The following is a 17524-nucleotide window of genomic DNA, read 5'->3' on the forward strand; positions in this document are numbered from 1 at the left end:
TATTATTTATTGTTGAATTAATGATCAAATTCAAGTTACAACTTTTAAAAACTTATCAGTGATTACTGTAAAAATGCAGAGCACATCCAGAGCTACAACAGATTTTTATGGATTTACAGACTTTTAGTTTTTACGGTAATTATTATTATTGATGTTTAATATTAATAATAATAATTATGTGATAATATTATAATTAATAATAAATATGAGGTTTGAGGGCGGTGTTTCGTAGCTGAATTATAGAATGCTTTTTACACATATGACTATGTCTGTGATGCTCTGATGAGTGAACTCCTCTTTGTGGAAGTGACGCCGTGCGTGTGCTCATAACCAGATGTGTGTTCAGAGCGGTGACCTCTGACATGACAGATTAAATGTCACCGAGTCACCGCTAAGGTTACGTAAGCGGCACGTTTTCCTCTCTCCTCACCGACTTCCTGCTTGTTTAATAACTAAAGTCTGAAGCAGCTGCTGCACATGATTAAAAATCCTCCTGACGGTCACTTTTGCTTGGGATGAGCAACCTGAAATCACCAAATTAGTATTTCAAGGTTGAGACGTAGCTCGAGATTACAGCGCAGAAAGATGGAGGAGCTAATCTTTAAGGTTGCCCTTGAATTGTTTTAATCTTGGCCATAGAGAAGTAAGGAGGATTATTCTACTAAGGAAGTCATTAGACATGTTTCTGGATCAGTCGCCTGCCTCTAAGTGAAATACGGTGACCTGGGGACGCGGAGCTATTCTCACACACACCCACTGAGTGTTTAATATGCAGATTGTTAAAGCTTTTGAAACCCACTTTCAGCCCTGTGTTCAGTGTCAGTAGATGTGGAGAAGTTTCACTTTGATTTCAGCGTAGTAAAGTTCTGACTCCATCCCGGTGGGTGGGGATTTTCAATCCCTCGTTTCCAGCGAGTTGCTGTCGCTGATGATAGACGACATTGCAGTAAATCAAATGTAAGAGCAGGAGTGGCCTGGGTAGTGTTTGCCTGGGACATTTTAGGTGAAAGTTGGAAGTAAGTGATGATTTTCTGAGCTGATTGTTTGAGTGCGAAACCATCAGTAACCAGAGCTCTTCCTCTGCTTCCTGTCCTCAGTCTACCCCGCAGACCCGGACTATTACGGCCGTCCGGCAGTCCAGGATTTCCCTCAGTTTGACATCGTAGAAGACACTTACTCCACCTCCACCATGGACTCCCGCAGGAACTCTAGGTTTGGTGGCTTCCCGTTCCCGCTGGACCGCTGCGACCGCCGTGCACCCCTGCCACCGTGCTACAGCAACCAGAACCTGGATGATTTCCTGGGTCCAGACGGTCTTCCTCTTCCGAGCTCTCAGTGCCCCAACGAGTACACCGCCATCAGCTACTACCCGACCCAGCACACCCGCAGCCTCGACAACGTCACGGGCTACAAGAGACTCAGCATGCGCCTCAGCGTCGCCATGCCCTCATACGCTGAGCAGGCCAGCCCGCCGCCGGCACCGAACCTGAACCAGGCCCAGCCTCAAACCCGAAAAGCACGACAGAACCCACGCAGCTGCGATGGGTCAAGCATGGTGGAGAGTGACTACGGGAGCTGCGAGGAGGTGATGTTTTAAGGTGGTGACATGTGGGCGTGGTCCTCACACGGCAATCAGAAGAGATCAGATCTCTTCGTCGCTCTGTGGGAGATGATCACAGCATGTGGAATGATTCTTCACACACCTCTGATTTGTTAGACTCTTTAAAGTGTTGCAGTCTTGCTGCGCCAGATTAGACAGAGCATCTCAGGATGGCTCGCTCACCTCCGCAGAACAAGTTCAGCACAAGTTCATCTTCTGTTGTTGGGACACCACCCAGGGTGTTCGCTGTCTCGACAGGGCTGTGAAATCATGGACAATATTACCCAGCGGGCTGTGAACTGCTCAGACTTTTGAAAGCTTCAAAGCGGAAAAGTCTGCCTCTCTGCACTCCAAACACACCTCCCACATTTCACCGTTCACACACACTCGTCTGATCAGCCACACAGCTGGAGCTGTGCTGAACACGGACAGCACATCCTGCTGGGTGTGTTCGCTCATATCTGCTCCTAGAAACAGGTTTATGGTATGTCTAAGGATTTCAAATCTCAGCGTATTAAAGCACATTTCATACAGGAGAAAGGTGTCGGTGTTTGTTGTTAGCATTCAGAGGGCTGGATCCTCGTTAGAAACATGAAAGCGATTAAAAAAGTGACGTTATTGTGAAGTGGACTTTGTATTTTTAGCTGTAAGAACTCTGTAAACATCTCTTTGTGGATTTCAATGAGTGAATTTGATGACAGTATTTTCCGTGTTTGTGTATCGCTGCCCTGCATGATAAAGGGAACTCTTAAAGTGCAGCAGGAGAGAATCGTCCATGCAGCCATTTTAAATGGATTGAATGAGCAGAGAAGCTCGGAGTGCACGATGCAGCGTTTTTATAAGTGACTGTTAGATAGTGAAGAGTCGATGTTTAGTTTAGTTTTGTCAAATCAACAGTTTGACCTTTTCTTTTTCCCAAAGAACTGAGCAGAGACGACTTGTTTCTAATAACACATAGAGTTGGTCAGTTCATTGTCAAACTCCCTCCTGCCAAATTACGTGTGAAGGTTATGATCTGAACTGCAGGAAATTACAGAGGAATATTTGGATGTGAGCAGCTTCAGTTAAAAGCTGAAATAATTGTTAATTGTGACTCACAGACTGGTTGTTTCAGTGTTTCTGCTTAGTTTTCAACTCTGTGGTAGCCGTGGCACTTTGTGAAGATAAAACTCTCAGGATTCGCACTGTCCTCCTGCTACCTGCTGGTGCACCGACCACTTCTTTGATCCCCAAAACTCCTAAGTGGTCATCCTCAGCCTCTCCTCTCAGCTGTGTGCAGTGTGTCTGTAAGCTCAGGTTTTAAAAACTCAGTGTACCTACAGCACACGGGGAGCTCATGGTGTCCCAGAGACCAAATATTTGAAGGCTTCAGAAAAGGCGAGCTCACTTTGTTGCGACAGCTGGAAGAAGATCCTCATGGATCATTTTATTGGAGCTGAAAGAATCTGGATCTTTTGTTTGATTTCAGGGATGGAAGGACAGAGTAGAGCAGGTTAAACGATGTCCAAGCCTGAAGTTTTTTTCAATGAGCTCCTCCAGGCGGTTTGTGGATTCCAGGACAGAAGATCATGTTTCTGTAAACGATGAAGTGCCGGCTGAATATGAGCGCTGTGTTTACCGCTGCCTCCAAAACGTGCCAAGGCTGCAGATGTAAAAATCAAAGCCTGCATAAGCGGCGTATGTGGTGAGCTCTCGGAGGCTGGGGAGATAAACAGTGCACGAGAGCAGCACTTGTATCTGGAACACGGCATTTGTAGTAACGTGAAGGCGTTAGCAGACGGTGATTCGGGCAGGGCTGGTTCTTAATGTCCTGACTGTCCAACCTGTCCCATCTGGCACCATAATGTCAAATTGCCAAATCAAAGCACGCACACTCCACATATGATTACATATTACTCCTGCTCAGCTTTGGCTTTTGGAAGAATTCGGGTTGAAACAGAGACATGGCTACCACAGTGTGATTGTCTCATACTTTTGTTTATGTTACGCACAAAAACCAGGGGCAACCTAAGGGCCAGCCGTGGCTAAGGCTGAGGATGTGTGTGTAGATGTGTTATGGACATGATCCTTCTCTCACTGGTGGTTCCACTGTGAGCTCTTTCCCTTTGTTTTGAGTCCTTTGTACAAAAGAGATCCCATAATCCGCTCGTGTCGTGCTGTACAGTCTGTGCCTGTGTGTTGCTGTGCTGAATATGAATCACTTGAATGTATTGACATGTGTTGTTTGTATTCATTTCATCCATAAAGTTTATTTTTGTACCAATGTGGGCATCCCCATGTTTTGCCCTGATGTTTTTCTCTGAGAGATTTTATTAAGATGCTGTCTGTCCATTTGTTTTCCAATATTGTAAAGAGAATATGAATAAAGATATTATCTTCTGTAAACACCGACCATATCACGCTCTGTTCCGGTCAGAACAGGCCAGGTGGAAAAACAGCCCTCATCAGACAGGATTAGTGTTATCACAGGAATTTGATCTTCACATCTGGAATGCAGCACGATGATAAACTTTTACTGTTAAAACTACTAAAATCTCCCCATTCCTCTTTAACAGGGCAAGTGGTGTCCCCCAGAGGTCTGTTCTAGGACCTTAAACCTGTAGTCAAGTTATCAGTTCAATTATATTTTGTTTAAATAGCAGCAAATTGCAACACCAGTTGTCTTAAGGGACTTTATAATGACTTTATAATGTAGGGTAAAGTCTCAATAATATCCTGATGCATGCTCAATCATCCAGGTAAGGATGATTCTGTTCATCTGGACGTTTTCAGTGGGAGAAACATTTCGTCACTCGTCCAGGTGACTTCTTCAGTCTCAGCTGACTGCAGTTTTCCCCAACCTTATAAACAGTGCTTTTGCACAATGACTAAACTAGCACCACTGAATGAACAATGGGCTGGGAGGTCATTTCCATGATCATTAATATGCAAATTGTCATGACCATTGATCAACAACCACTGATCAAAGACCAACGCTGAGGAACGCTGGTTTGAGCGGGCAGTCAAGGTCATTTACGGGAAAAGGGAAAGACTGAATTGAGGAGGAGGCCTAAGGGTACATCTGTCACCATCTGTCACAATGCTGTGATTGCAGCCATTCCCCAACTCTCTGTGAATGTAACTCATGGACATTGATCAACGGGCTTTGATCAGTGCGAAAACCTAATTGTCTCTCAGCAGTTTGTGAAATACCTGTTCAGTTCAGCTTGAGCCAAGATGACTAAAGCTGGGCATACACTGTGCGATTTGTGGCCCATTTTGAGACATTTTTCAGTCATGCGACCATTTTGGGGATCGGCCTGAGTTTTGCCTTAATCGTGTGTCGTGCATTGTGTAGTATACATGGGGTAATGAGAAGCGATTAACACCTCACAACCAGCTCCCGATCAGCAATTGTACGGTCATAAGAAAATCAAACCTGTTTGAAATCCTGGGTGCCCCTCGTGAGGGTATCGCACTGTTGAAGCAGTGCCATGAGCCGATTTAACGCAACCTCTCACGCTGTGCATGCGCAAACAGAAATGGAAGTGAGAAAGATGGAGTAGCACGGCAGTGCAGCGTGTGATCTGGACACAAGCGATGGAGGCCCAACTTGTAGAACTTTGGCAAGCTCATCCGTGCCTTTTTGATGTGGTCTCACAAAATTATCACGACTGCAACAACCGTGAAAAGAGTTGGATGGATGATTGTAATGACCACGGCAGACCCAACAACATGAACATGCTTTTAAGCATCACTTTATTGCACACACTATTTAGTCAAAGGAGCTTGCAAAGAAAAGCGTCTGGACTTCTTTAAGTTGCTTGAAGACGTTTCACCTCTCAGAGAGGTACGATGACCTGGATGACTGAGAACCTTCACAGACGCACGCTATTTACACTTTTCTCACGGATGCTGTGCACACTCGGCTGCAGTTCTCCTGCTGCCAGCCACACACATCAATAACAACAACATGATAGGACTCAGTTCAGCCTTTTAACCCAGCGCCTACCCTGCAGCGGCACCGCTGTTCACACCCCGCCGCATAATTGCTGCTCGATTGCAGCTGCCTGGTCAATGTTTTTCCTTAGCAGTTTAGCAAAGTTGGTGGTGTGAGTGTGTGTGTCTGTGTGAGTGAAAGACAGAGAGGGAGAGAGAGGGAGAACGAGAGACAGATTTTGTGTTAGAAGATTTTGTAACACTTCATGTTACCACTTCATGTTATTATGCACGCACAGAGTGAGCAATCAGGTCACGTCAGAGCATCAGGCCGTATAGTATGAGACTATGCATTGTGACCTATGAACTTCTAACCCCTGCGATTCAGTTGTACAGTTTGAGCAGGAGCTGAATAACGTGACTAAAAAAATTGCAGTGTAGGCCCAGCTTTAGATAAACAAGATCACTGCACAGGAAGCAGAACTGTCAGTTTCTCTAGTCTAACCTGTGGAGGGATCATGGACTGCCTGCAGTTTGCTTACAAGAAGGTGCTCTTCACAGGTTCACCTACAGGAACCATCGCCCAGCACATCCAATCATATTCCTCGTGGAGGCGTCACACCACACACCAAAGAAGAAAGTGCAACAGGGCTCGCTTTGTGAAGAATTAGAGTAGTTTCCCGGAATGAAAAGTGCATTCATCTAGATTGTTAATGGAGCGTGTTTAAAGACATGAAACGCTGCAAAAACAAGCAGAAGCTGCAATATGATGATGATGAATGATTCCCCACAGACTCAGTCATGTTCCTGAAATGATTAAAGACACGTAGTGAAGAGCAAACGAGATACGAGCACCTTCGTCTGCAGACTGAGGCTGTGAGAGTGTGATGGGACGACAGCACGTTGAGAGATAAATGCAAGACAGCATGTGCATGTTTTAAACTCCCCTTTTAAAACAAATGCTCTTATCTGGCCGAGTCTTGACATTACCTGATAAGGTGTGTCTGATTTGGGTGAACCTGCTTTCAGCTACTTCCACTTCAAGTTAGTGACTCCTGTTTTCTAAAACTACAGGTGAAACTTCAGCTGATATTGTGTGCACTCATTATCCATCTATGTCTGTCCATCCGTCCATCCGTCTGTCCATCTGTCCATCCATCATTTAATCTGTCTGTCCATCCATCCATCCATCCATCAGTCCGTCCATCCATCAATCCAACCGTCCATCCATTCATCCAACGTCCGTCTATCCATCCAATGACCATTCATCCAACCATCCTTCTCCAGTCCTGAGCACTCATGAGCTGAGGCGTGTGTTCCGGAGCATTAACACCAGGAAGGCGGCCGGGCCAGATGGAGTGCTGGGCCGGGTGCTAAAAGACTGTGCTGCGGACCTGGCGGACGTCTTCACCTCTATATATAACACCTCGTTGTCCTGTTCACTGGTACCATCCTGTTTCAAAGCAGCAACCATCGTTCCCATCCCAAAACAGTCAAATGTCACATGTCTGAACGATTTCAGACCTGTGGCACTCACCCCCATTCCCGCCAAATGCCTGGAGAGACTGGTCATTAAACACATCAGAGCTGCTTTTCCACCATCCCTGGACTCGCACCAGTTTGCATACAGGGAGAACCGGTCAACCGAGGATGCGATCGCCACAGTGCTGCACACATTACTGAAGCACTTGGAACACAGGAACACCTATGCACGGCTCCTCTTTGTAGACTACAGCTCGGCTTTTAATACCATCCGGCCATACAAACTCCGTCCCAAACTCCACCAACTGGGACTTAACTCCTCTCTGTGCAACTGGATTGTGGACTTCCTCACTAACCGTAGACAGAGTGTCAGAGTGGGTAAGAACACCTCTTCCACCCTTGTGGTCAACACCGGTGCCCCTCAGGGGTGTGTTCTGAGCCCTCTGCTATACACTCTCTTCACCCATGACTGTATTTCCTCCTGCGCGTCCAATCTCATTGTTAAGTTTGCAGATGACACTACAGTGCTCGGACTTATATCCAACAATGATGAGACAAACTATAGGACAGAGGTGCAACAACTAGAGTCATGGTGCCACGACAATAACTTGGTCTTAAACACCAAAAAGACCAAGGAGATCATTGTAGATTTCCGGAAGAGGGGTCATAACAACCATCTGCCTCTCTTCATTGGCAGTGAGGCGGTGGAGAGGGTGAGCAGTTTTAAATTCTTGGGGGTAACTGTGACCGAGGACCTGTCCTGGGGCAACCATATCACCTCAGTTGCACGGAAGGCCCAACAGCGCCTCTACTACCTGAGGAGACTGCGGAGCGCACACATTCCCAGATCTCTGATGTTGAACTTCTACAACTGTGCCATCAGCAGCGTTCTGACGTATGGATTTCTAGTGTGGTTCCCCAGCTGCACCAAGGCCGATCAGCAAGCACTCCAGCGGGTGGTGAAAGAAGCTGGCAGAATTATTGGAACAAGTCTGCCAGAGATCAGTAATATCTTCCCCACTCGCTGTCTGAGGAGGGTGCACAGTATCCTGCGGGACCAACATCACCCTGCGCGCCACCTTTTCCATCTGCTGCCCTCAGGGAGAAGGTACAGGTCTATACAGGCCAGAACATCCAGACTGGCCAACAGCCTGTATCCACAGGCTGTGAGGCTCCTGAACTCTCTGCCCCTCTCTCACGGACAATAACCATATCCAACTTCTTAATAGCAATGAACTGGTCTGCATTGGTGCATCATATCTTCATTCTCTTCCCCCTCCTGCCCCCCCCCCCTCTTTCTTAAATAGATAACTATCATATCTGATATCATATCTCACAGTACAATAATATTGAATGGGTTGCATTGTTGTATTTCTGTCATGTTTCTCAGGTCTTTGTCTGAATTTCTACGAACATTATTGCTAAGGATTGTCTTATTGCATTGGAGTCACACTGGGTTAAATATGTACACTTGGGTTTTAAGGGGTATTTATTATTTTCTTCTTTTTTTGGGTTGTATGGAAGCCCCAAACGCAATTTCATTGTTCTTGACAATGACAATAAATAAATACTACTACTTTTTCCAGCCGTCCATCTATCCAACTTTCCATCCATCTGTCAATCTGTCTATCCGTCCGTTCATTTATCTGTGCATCCATCTATCCGTCCATCAGTCTGTCCATCATCCATCTGCCCGTCCGTCCATCCATCATTTAATCCATCTGTTCATCCATTCATCCAACCGTCCATCCATCAATCCAACCTTCCATTCATTCATCCAATGTCCGTCCATCCATCCAACTGTCCATCTGTCCACCCATCCATCCATCCATCCATCCATCTGTCAATACGTCTATCCATCCGTCCATTTATCCATCCATCCATTTATCCGTCCATCAGTCTGTCCATCATCCATCTGCCCGTCCGTCTATCCATCATTTAATCCATCTTCTGTCCATCCATCCAACTGTCCATCTATCGTCTATCTGTCTGTCCATCCATCATTCAATCTGTCCATCCATCCATCCATTCGTCAATCCACCCATCCATTCATCTGTCAATTCTTCTATCCGTCCATCCGCCCATCCATCCATTAATCATTCAATCAGTCCATCCATCCATCCATCCATCCATCTGTTATTAAGTCCTTCCACCTGTCAGTCAGTCCATCTGTCCATCTCTCCATCCATCCCTCCATACTCAGGGCAGACTGCACAAATCACAGCAGCTGCATTCTGTGGAAGGTTTTATTTCCGTGGTTAATTCTTTCTACAAAGAGTAATCTTACATTTAACCTCCACACATCAAGCTGCTCCGTCTGCAGTGCAGCAGAGGCTTTCCCACCAGCTGTTTGATGCCCACAGTTTCCTGATTATGTCATCATCCTGACAGCCTGACATGATCTGACTGATTACAATGATGATGTTTCAGCGCCAAATCACACAGACCCCGAAACACTTGCTAATGACTAAGTATCTCCTCAGCCAACAATTTACCCTGCTTCCTTAGCATAATGAGTGCGATATAATACTTCATATAAGAATATGACTCTCATTATTCCTGGTGAGGAAGGCCACACCCTTCCTGCACAGGACACTGCAGGAAACCTGGGAATAGGCTGATTGTTCCTGAACAGTGCAGCAATGTGAGAGGAGGTAAAAATGCTGAAAATCTGCTGGTTAAAATTTTATATTATACAGTGGGGCAAAAAAGTATTTAGTCAGCCACCGATTGTGCAAGTTCCCCCACTTAAAATGATGACAGAGGTCAGTAATTTGCACCAGAGGTACACTTCAACTGTGAGAGACAGAATGTGAAAAAAAAATCCATGAATTCACATGGTAGGATTTGTAAAGAATTTATTCGTAAATCAGGGTGGAAAATAAGTATTTGGTCACCTCAAACAAGGAAAATCTCTGGCTCTCACAGACCTGTAACGTCTTCTGTAAGAAGCTTTTCTGTCCCCCACTCGTTACCTGTATGAATGGCACCTGTTTGAACTCATCATCTGTATAAAAGACACCTGTCCACAGCCTCAAACAGTCAGACTCCAAACTCCGCCATGGCCAAGACCAAAGAGCTTTCGAAGGACACCAGGAAAAGTATTGTAGACCTGCACCAGACTGGGAAGAGTGAATCTACAATAGGCAAGCAGCTTGGTGTGAAAAAATCAACTGTGGGAGCAATCATCAGAAAATGGAAGACATACAAGACCACTGATAATCTCCCTCGATCTGGTGCTCCACGCAAGATCTCATCCCGTGGGGTCAAAATGATCATGAGAACGGTGAGCAAAGATCCCAGAACCACACGGGGGGACCTGGTGAATGACCTGCAGAGAGCTGGGACCAAAGTAACAAAGGTCACCATCAGTAACACACTACAACGGCAGGGAATCAAATCCCGCAGTGCCAGACGTGTTCCGCTGCTGAAGCCAGTGCATGTCCAGGCCCGTCTGAAGTTTGCCAGAGAGCGCATGGATGATACAGCAGAGGATTGGGAGAATGTCATGTGGTCAGATGAAACCAAAGTAGAACTTTTTGGTATAAACTCAACTCGTCGTGTTTGGAGGAAGAAGAATACTGAGTTGCATCCCAAGAACACCATACCTACTGTGAAGCATGGGGGTGGAAACATCATGCTATGGGGCTGTTTTTCTGCCAAGGGGACAGGACGACTGATCCGTGTTAAGGACAGAATGAATGGGGCCATGTATCGTGAGATTTTGAGCCAAAACCTCCTTCCATCAGTGAGAACTTTGAAGATGAAACGAGGCTGGGTCTTCCAACATGACAATGATCCAAAACACACCGCCCGGGCAACAAAGGAGTGGCTCTGTAAGAAGCATTTGAAAGTCCTGGAGTGGCCTAGCCAGTCTCCAGACCTCAACCCCATAGAAAATCTGTGGCTGGAGTTGAAAGTCCGTGTTGCTCGGCGACAGCCCCAAAACATCACTGCTCTCGAGAAGATCTGCATGGAGGAATGGGCCAAAATACCAGCTACTGTGTGTGCAAACCTGGTAAAGACCTATAGTAAACGTTTGACCTCTGTTATTGCCAACAAAGGTTATGTTACAAAGTATTGAGTTGTATTTTTGTTATTGACCAAATACTTATTTTCCACCCTGATTTACGAATAAATTCTTTACAAATCCTACCATGTGGATTCATGGATTTTTTTTTCACATTCTGTCTCTCACAGTTGAAGTGTACCTCTGGTGCAAATTACCGACCCTTGTCATCATTTTAGGTGGGGGAACTTGCACAATCGGTGGCTGACTAAATACTTTTTTGCCCCACTGTATGTCTTGTAGAAAGACATAACCGGTGGACATATGACCCAGAGCCAGTAAAAATATGTCAGCCAGGTAGGTTAGCCAGCTGCTTCTCTAGTTTCTCAGCTACGAATCACAGCTTTGAGCTGGTGAAATACACTGACTGTGGAAGTGTGACGGGCCCGGGCAAGGGGAGGTAACATGTAGAGAGAAGAATGATGGGATTTTGTCAACGATCCACATCACTTCACTTTTCATGGTTAAGTTGGAAAGAAATTCACATATTTGAGCTGCGGTGATCAATAACTCATAAGAAGCATTATTAGAGCATTATTAAAGGACCAGCAACAGCTCTGAATCTTCCTCTGAGCTGGACCGACAGCACTGGAAAAGAGCACAGACACAATCGGTGATAACTTTGTGTTGATACATTCTTACATTTGGTCCCATCAGTTTCTACTGTAGTCACTGAGTTTTTAATTTTTTGTTCCAATTTTTTTTTTAAATGACCAGACAAAAGAGTGATGTCCCGCTAACTCACCGTGAGGAGGAGATGTGCCCTCTCTGCATGGATACATTCAGTCTCTGGACTGAAGTTTCCAAACTAAGTTATTCTTCTTTTCTGTTTTAACTGACGAGAACTCTCCTACAGCAACATGAAACACATCTTCCTAACGTATGTATTTTGGCTGACACTTTTCACAGTACTGAAATAATACTTTGAGCACTGTATAGCTTTCAGTGGTTAACTGAAATACAAATACTGACAAAATAACCATCATGCAATATGGCGGGACGATAGCGAAAGCTAGCTTACACAGCAAAATAAACAGCGCACAGTTCACCTCTTACAGTGAACAATGACGGACTAAAAGTAACACGAGTTTTGTGCATTGTAATAACCTTAAACAGGAGAAATAGTAGTGGGGGGGGGGATAAATGAACATACTTGACACACAGCTTTCGCTTTCACTCGTCTGTATTGAATCCCTCTACTGGAGACTTGAGGTATTGCCAATGGATCAACACCTAAAAACCTCAATGAATCGAAGTAATGTAAAGAACAGTGACCAAAGTTCCTCCACAGTGAAGCAACAGACTGGAAACATCACTGAACTTATCATGAGGTGGACTCTTCTCTGCCCGGAGTGAGGTACAAACTCTCTGTCACATGACTGTATGAGCATGTGTGTGGAAACAAAATCATATACACTATACTGCCAAAAGTATTTTATTATTTTATGTATTATTAGAGCTGGGCGATAGAACGATAACGATATGTATCGCGATATAACTTTTACTCGATAGAGAAATTAAGCTATCGCGATAGACCTCGCCGCTCTTGTCCTCTTTAAAAAAAAAAAAAAAAGGTCAGCCAATCCAAATTAAGTAGTGCAGAGCCGAACCAATCACAGCCGCAGCGTCACGTCGCGTGACTTGTTACATACAGCACAAGTGCCAAGCCGCACGTGTGTTTGTTTGGGAAGCAGCCAGCGGGTAATGGAGCCAGTGGGTAATGGAGGAAATGAGTGTGCCGACTAGAAAAATCAACCGAGCGTGACCGAAGAGAAAACAGATGATGGTTCCAATGCCGGAGAGATTGTCGAACGGAAGAGCCATAGAAGCTCCGTAGTGTGAAGGTATTTCGGCTATTTCAAGTCTGACAAAAAACAGAGTAGCGCGCACTGTAAATTGTGCCGAAAGCAAGTCTGGAAATACAATAAACTGGTGCATGCGTCACACTGTGCGCCACGTTATTGTTTCGGTGAAATGAATTTCTACAATACTGTTACTGTTAATTCTACTCTCTGCAGTGTTTAAATGCTTACACATACACACAGTTACTGTCCCTCCACACATACGACTCGGTTCTGCTTCTATGCCCCAGCTTTGTTTACTTTTTCCCACCGAGGCTTCTAGACTTCTGATTGGCCAACATTTCTGCACGGTTAGGAATCTAGCGCCACCTGCTGCTTTGGCATGTTCATAGCAGCGTTTTCCTTCATTTCTGCCTTTATGTGTGGACGGGATTATTTTTCAAAACGAAAACGGAAAATCTCCGTTTTCAAAAATACCCGTGTACGTGTGGACGTAGCCTCAGTCTCTGAATGGAAGCGCTAATTCGTCATTCGGCTTTTGTCAGACTAAAGTAACTGTTAAAACTGTTTGAAAAGCTAAGCTATACAACAAGGAGAGATTGAGAATTTCCTTTTAGTTCTCAGTTTATTTGATATTGACAAAAGTTAGTCAATTTTGTCTGTTCTTCTGTAAAACAAACTAAGATTTATTTTTAGAATTAATATTTTGTTTCTAAGTGGAATTGACAATTTAGTAGTTTGTTTCGTTTGTTCTATTTTGAAATTTAAACGCTTTAGCGGCTGCCTTTTGTGTAGTTTGCAATATTTGCCTTTATTTATCTGAAAAAGTCTCATGTTCCTTAAGTACATCTACCCTGTTGAATTTATTATGGGAAATAAATATTTAAATAAAAACAAGCTGCTGATTATTTCACATTTTACTTGTGAGCAACGGCACATTTAAATCTTACAAATATAGTTATTTGGCTTATATCGTGATAGATATCGTTATCGCCTGAAATGAAAAAAACATATCGTGATATGAAAAAATCTCATATCGCCCAGCTCTATGTATTATATATTATATTATAATAAGAGTATTTGCTTGTCTACCTTCACTTACAGTCTTTATGGCCCATGCTTTGTTCACTGGTGTGAAGTCATGTTGGAATAGGAAGGGACAAACAGGGCAAAGGTGTAAACCCCAGCAGAGCAAACCTGCCATAGTCTGCACACACGCACACGCACACGCACACACACACACACACACTCAAACCATATTAGACGGTGGCCTGCTGGATTTTAGAATCAAGGATCAAATATATAGGGAGTTCATATTTATGTGCACAGGTGTGTGTGTGTGTGTGTGTGTGTGTGTGTGTGTGTGTGTGTGTGTGTGTGTGTGTGTGTGTGTGTGTTTGGAAAGACATCAAACATCTTCAATTATTTCAGCACCTCGGGTGTCATTCTCATTATCTACGACCAGTGTGAGAGGGTGTGTTTTCTTTTTTTTCTGTCCCGTTTGGATCTTTAGCCATCAGAATTGTTGTCTTAAGGCCAAGAAAGATGCCAAGCGGATTTATTTTACCAAGTGGATCATCATGGCCTTGCCATATTGGTCCATTTGATTGACCTTTATTATAATTATGAATTTATTTTATTTTCAGTTGCTACAAACGGGACAGACATGACTGGGGGATAGGACAGGGAGAAAGAATGAAAGAAAGAGAGGGAGAGAAAGAAAGAAAAACAGAGGGGAGAAGAGACGGTGAGAAGGGGGGGAAGAAAGAAAAAACAAAAACAAAAACAAAAACAAAAAAAACACCTGGATCACCTGTATGGAGAAAAAAAAACAGAAGAGAAAGCAAACAACAAAGAGCAACATAATAAAAAAAACTGCACCATCACAATAAACTAGCTAGCAGTAGATAACAGTAGATACTAAATAATAAATGATATTGTGCAGCACGCAAGATAGACAGCGCACAATGTGCTTTGAGGCAGCAGCCAAGAAAGCTGTTTGTCTGTGAACACCCGTGTGTACATCTGTGTGCATACCTGTGTGGATCAGCATGCTTGTATGAGTGGGTGTGTTTTCATGAGCAGCGAGTTGAACAGCTGAGGAGTAACACAAACGTCCCAGAGATACACACACCTGTGCTGCTTTATGGAGCACGTGATGCAGAAAAACATTGATGGCAATGAAGAACAAGTCAGCGCTGGAGTCAGCAGACTTTCACTGAAACGTCTCCACTCAGACATCTGACCTTAGAGATGGACCCCAAAATGACTGCAAGATTCCACTCAGTTGTGAGCAAAACTTCAACCCTGCACAACTCACATATAATAAGCCACAGAAGTAATTTTAAATCGAGCACTATTACTGAATGTTTGTGGAACTGCTTCATTAATCGTTCATTGCTGTTAGTACAGAAAATAAATGATTGCCTTAATCTTCCACCTCCTGAGGCTTTATGGAGTTTTACAGTAAGTTTCAGCCCTTTGTTGTTTACTTGGTGTTGTATTTTTCAACCACAGCAGGGGACCGTTCAGCAAGAAAAGGCTCGGAAAGCCCACATCGGAATATAGAGAACAAACCATTTGAGAGCTACACATTTCATTTTAATGCCAGAAAGATCATTGTGTATTTAAAAGTGTCTTTACGACGGCTGCTGCAGGTTTGATATGGGACTGAGAAAGAGCATGTGGTACTCACAAATACAGTGATTACCTGCTGATGCCAGGGTGTGAGGATTCATACCTCAGCTCAGGCAACCTTTTCCAATCCACACGGTGACAGGGTGGGTCAGTGAGTGACCTCCTCCATGGTGACGGATTAAAGAGCCTCTCGGATGAGCGCTTACGACTGACACAGCAACTCTAAAACCTAAACTCAAGTCGAACATTTTTAACGAATAAAAAGTAAATTGTCACCATCCATCTGCCAGTCAAAGAGGCCACACCCCTAATAATGCAAACTTTAAGCCTTAATATAATGAACGATATTTGGAGACCAGAGCAGTTTTTATATCAGGCTGTGAACATGCTCCCTCCTGGGAGTCTATGGGACTGGCTCAGTGCTGCCTCTGCAGGAGGTTTGGGTGCCTCAGGCTTCAGCCGTGGCTGCTGATGCTTGTTTGCAGCTAAATATTTGCTTTCATCACGCAGATGAAACCAGTTCTGTATGATCTGTACGAGTTGTTTTTCTGACCTGAGTGGGCATTCATGAGAAATTTCTCTGCTCTGCAGGCACTCAGAGTGACTCAGCAGATTCATTTTTTTCATTCCTTGACCTGAGAGTAGACTTTACAATTGGCCCAGACATTTGTTGCTTTTCCCCCCGCCTGCTGGTCATCATGCATAAATTCCTTATTTCCAGGAGAGCTTCTGTGCTTCTTCTTGATTGAATTTGGCGAGCGGATGCCTCGGGGTCTGAATAAATGCACCCTGAAATCACTGACAGGAATTTGTGCGTGATGCACTGATGCATAGAAGATGTAAATAAGAAGCAACCGATCCCTGGTTGTATCTCTTTCTCTGTGTTTTTCTTGACATATGAGGCTTTCTGTGCCTCGTACAGCAGAGCGACTCTCGCTCATCAATAATAATGTACAGTATAAAGCATGTTTCAGCTATCATCTCAAAGATGCAGGTGTATTTGCATACATAGATGTGTGCATCAAAAGCACTGAATCACATTATTCACAGTGGAGACTCGGGCACCAACAAAGTGCATGTGAGATGAGGCAGACGAGTATTTGGCCTGTTTGGATGAAAATCCAAAGACTTAGTGAGCGTTATGTTTGATGTGGAAATGAAAGATTCAGATTCTCAGGGCGCCATCTTGTCTTCTCACACCTCAGCCTCCACCCTCTTCTTCCTCTGCTCTTGTTTTGGGGGAAGGCGCATGATCCAGATCTGTCTCCTCATTCAGTCTGTACTGTACTTCATTCAAAAACAGGTGAGCTTCTGTTTTTGCTTCTGGTCCTTTATATTTAGTCTGCACCAGTGTTGGGTGTTACGTGTTACTAAGTAACGCGTTACTGTATTTAAATTACTTTTCCACTGAAAAAGTAGAGAAACTAATTACTGTTCATTTTTAGGTATTTTAAATACAATTACTTACAATGTACTTGCGTTACATTGTAAAATAACTAAACTCGCTGAAAATCATTATGTAATTTCAATAATTTATCTTCTAAAGGTAAAAATAAACTCTGCCGCTTTAACATCGCTGTAGTACAGCTGTACGTCATTTCGCGCCAGTTTGTCGCATAGTCGTATTCTACAGCGGAAGATGTCGGACTCGGCTGAAGCGAGGGCCTGTTTTATGAAATATTCCCGTCACTTCACTTTTCTAAAACAAGCAGACAAGAACATTACGGTAATATGTAAGCTATGTCCTGGGGAGAAAAAATTATCGTCCGCTGTCAATAGCACGAGTAATCTCCTGAAGCACCTGACACGGCAGCACAGACAGAGTGAGCCATCTTCATCATCCATGGATAACACCGCGGCAACTCCTGCTAAGCAGACGAAACTTGATTTCACTTCAGCAACACAGAAAGTGTCTGAAGGTGAGCTTAAGAAAATGATTGCAGGCTACGTTGTGGAAGAGATGCTACCGCTGCGTACTGTGGAGTCTCCGTCTTTTAGGTGCATATTAAACAAAAT

At 44.2% G+C, this 17524-nt stretch overlaps 1 protein-coding gene across 2 annotated transcripts in view; it reads left to right on the forward strand.

Moving 5' to 3' along the window:
• fat2 (FAT atypical cadherin 2) overlaps positions 1-7265 on the forward strand; it is a 94694-nt gene extending 87429 nt beyond the window's left edge. Inside the window, exon 30 of one of the 2 annotated variants that reach the window (XM_086304988.1) lies at positions 1098-7265. In XM_086304988.1, the coding sequence (XP_086161114.1) occupies positions 1098-1597 (500 nt within the window). In that variant the 3' untranslated portion in view covers positions 1598-7265. The remainder of the gene's footprint in view (positions 1-1097) is intronic. The other variant, XM_086304989.1, reaches the window with a different exon arrangement.
• The last annotated feature ends 10259 nt before the right edge of the window (positions 7266-17524 follow it).

This window comes from Aulonocara sp. 'chitande type north' Nkhata Bay, linkage group LG2, assembly GCF_057382095.1.
Source record: "Aulonocara sp. 'chitande type north' Nkhata Bay isolate Kocher_YH1m ecotype deep benthic linkage group LG2, A_spYH_male_GT1.1, whole genome shotgun sequence".
In the NCBI taxonomy this organism is placed as follows: domain Eukaryota; kingdom Metazoa; phylum Chordata; class Actinopteri; order Cichliformes; family Cichlidae; genus Aulonocara; species Aulonocara sp. 'chitande type north' Nkhata Bay.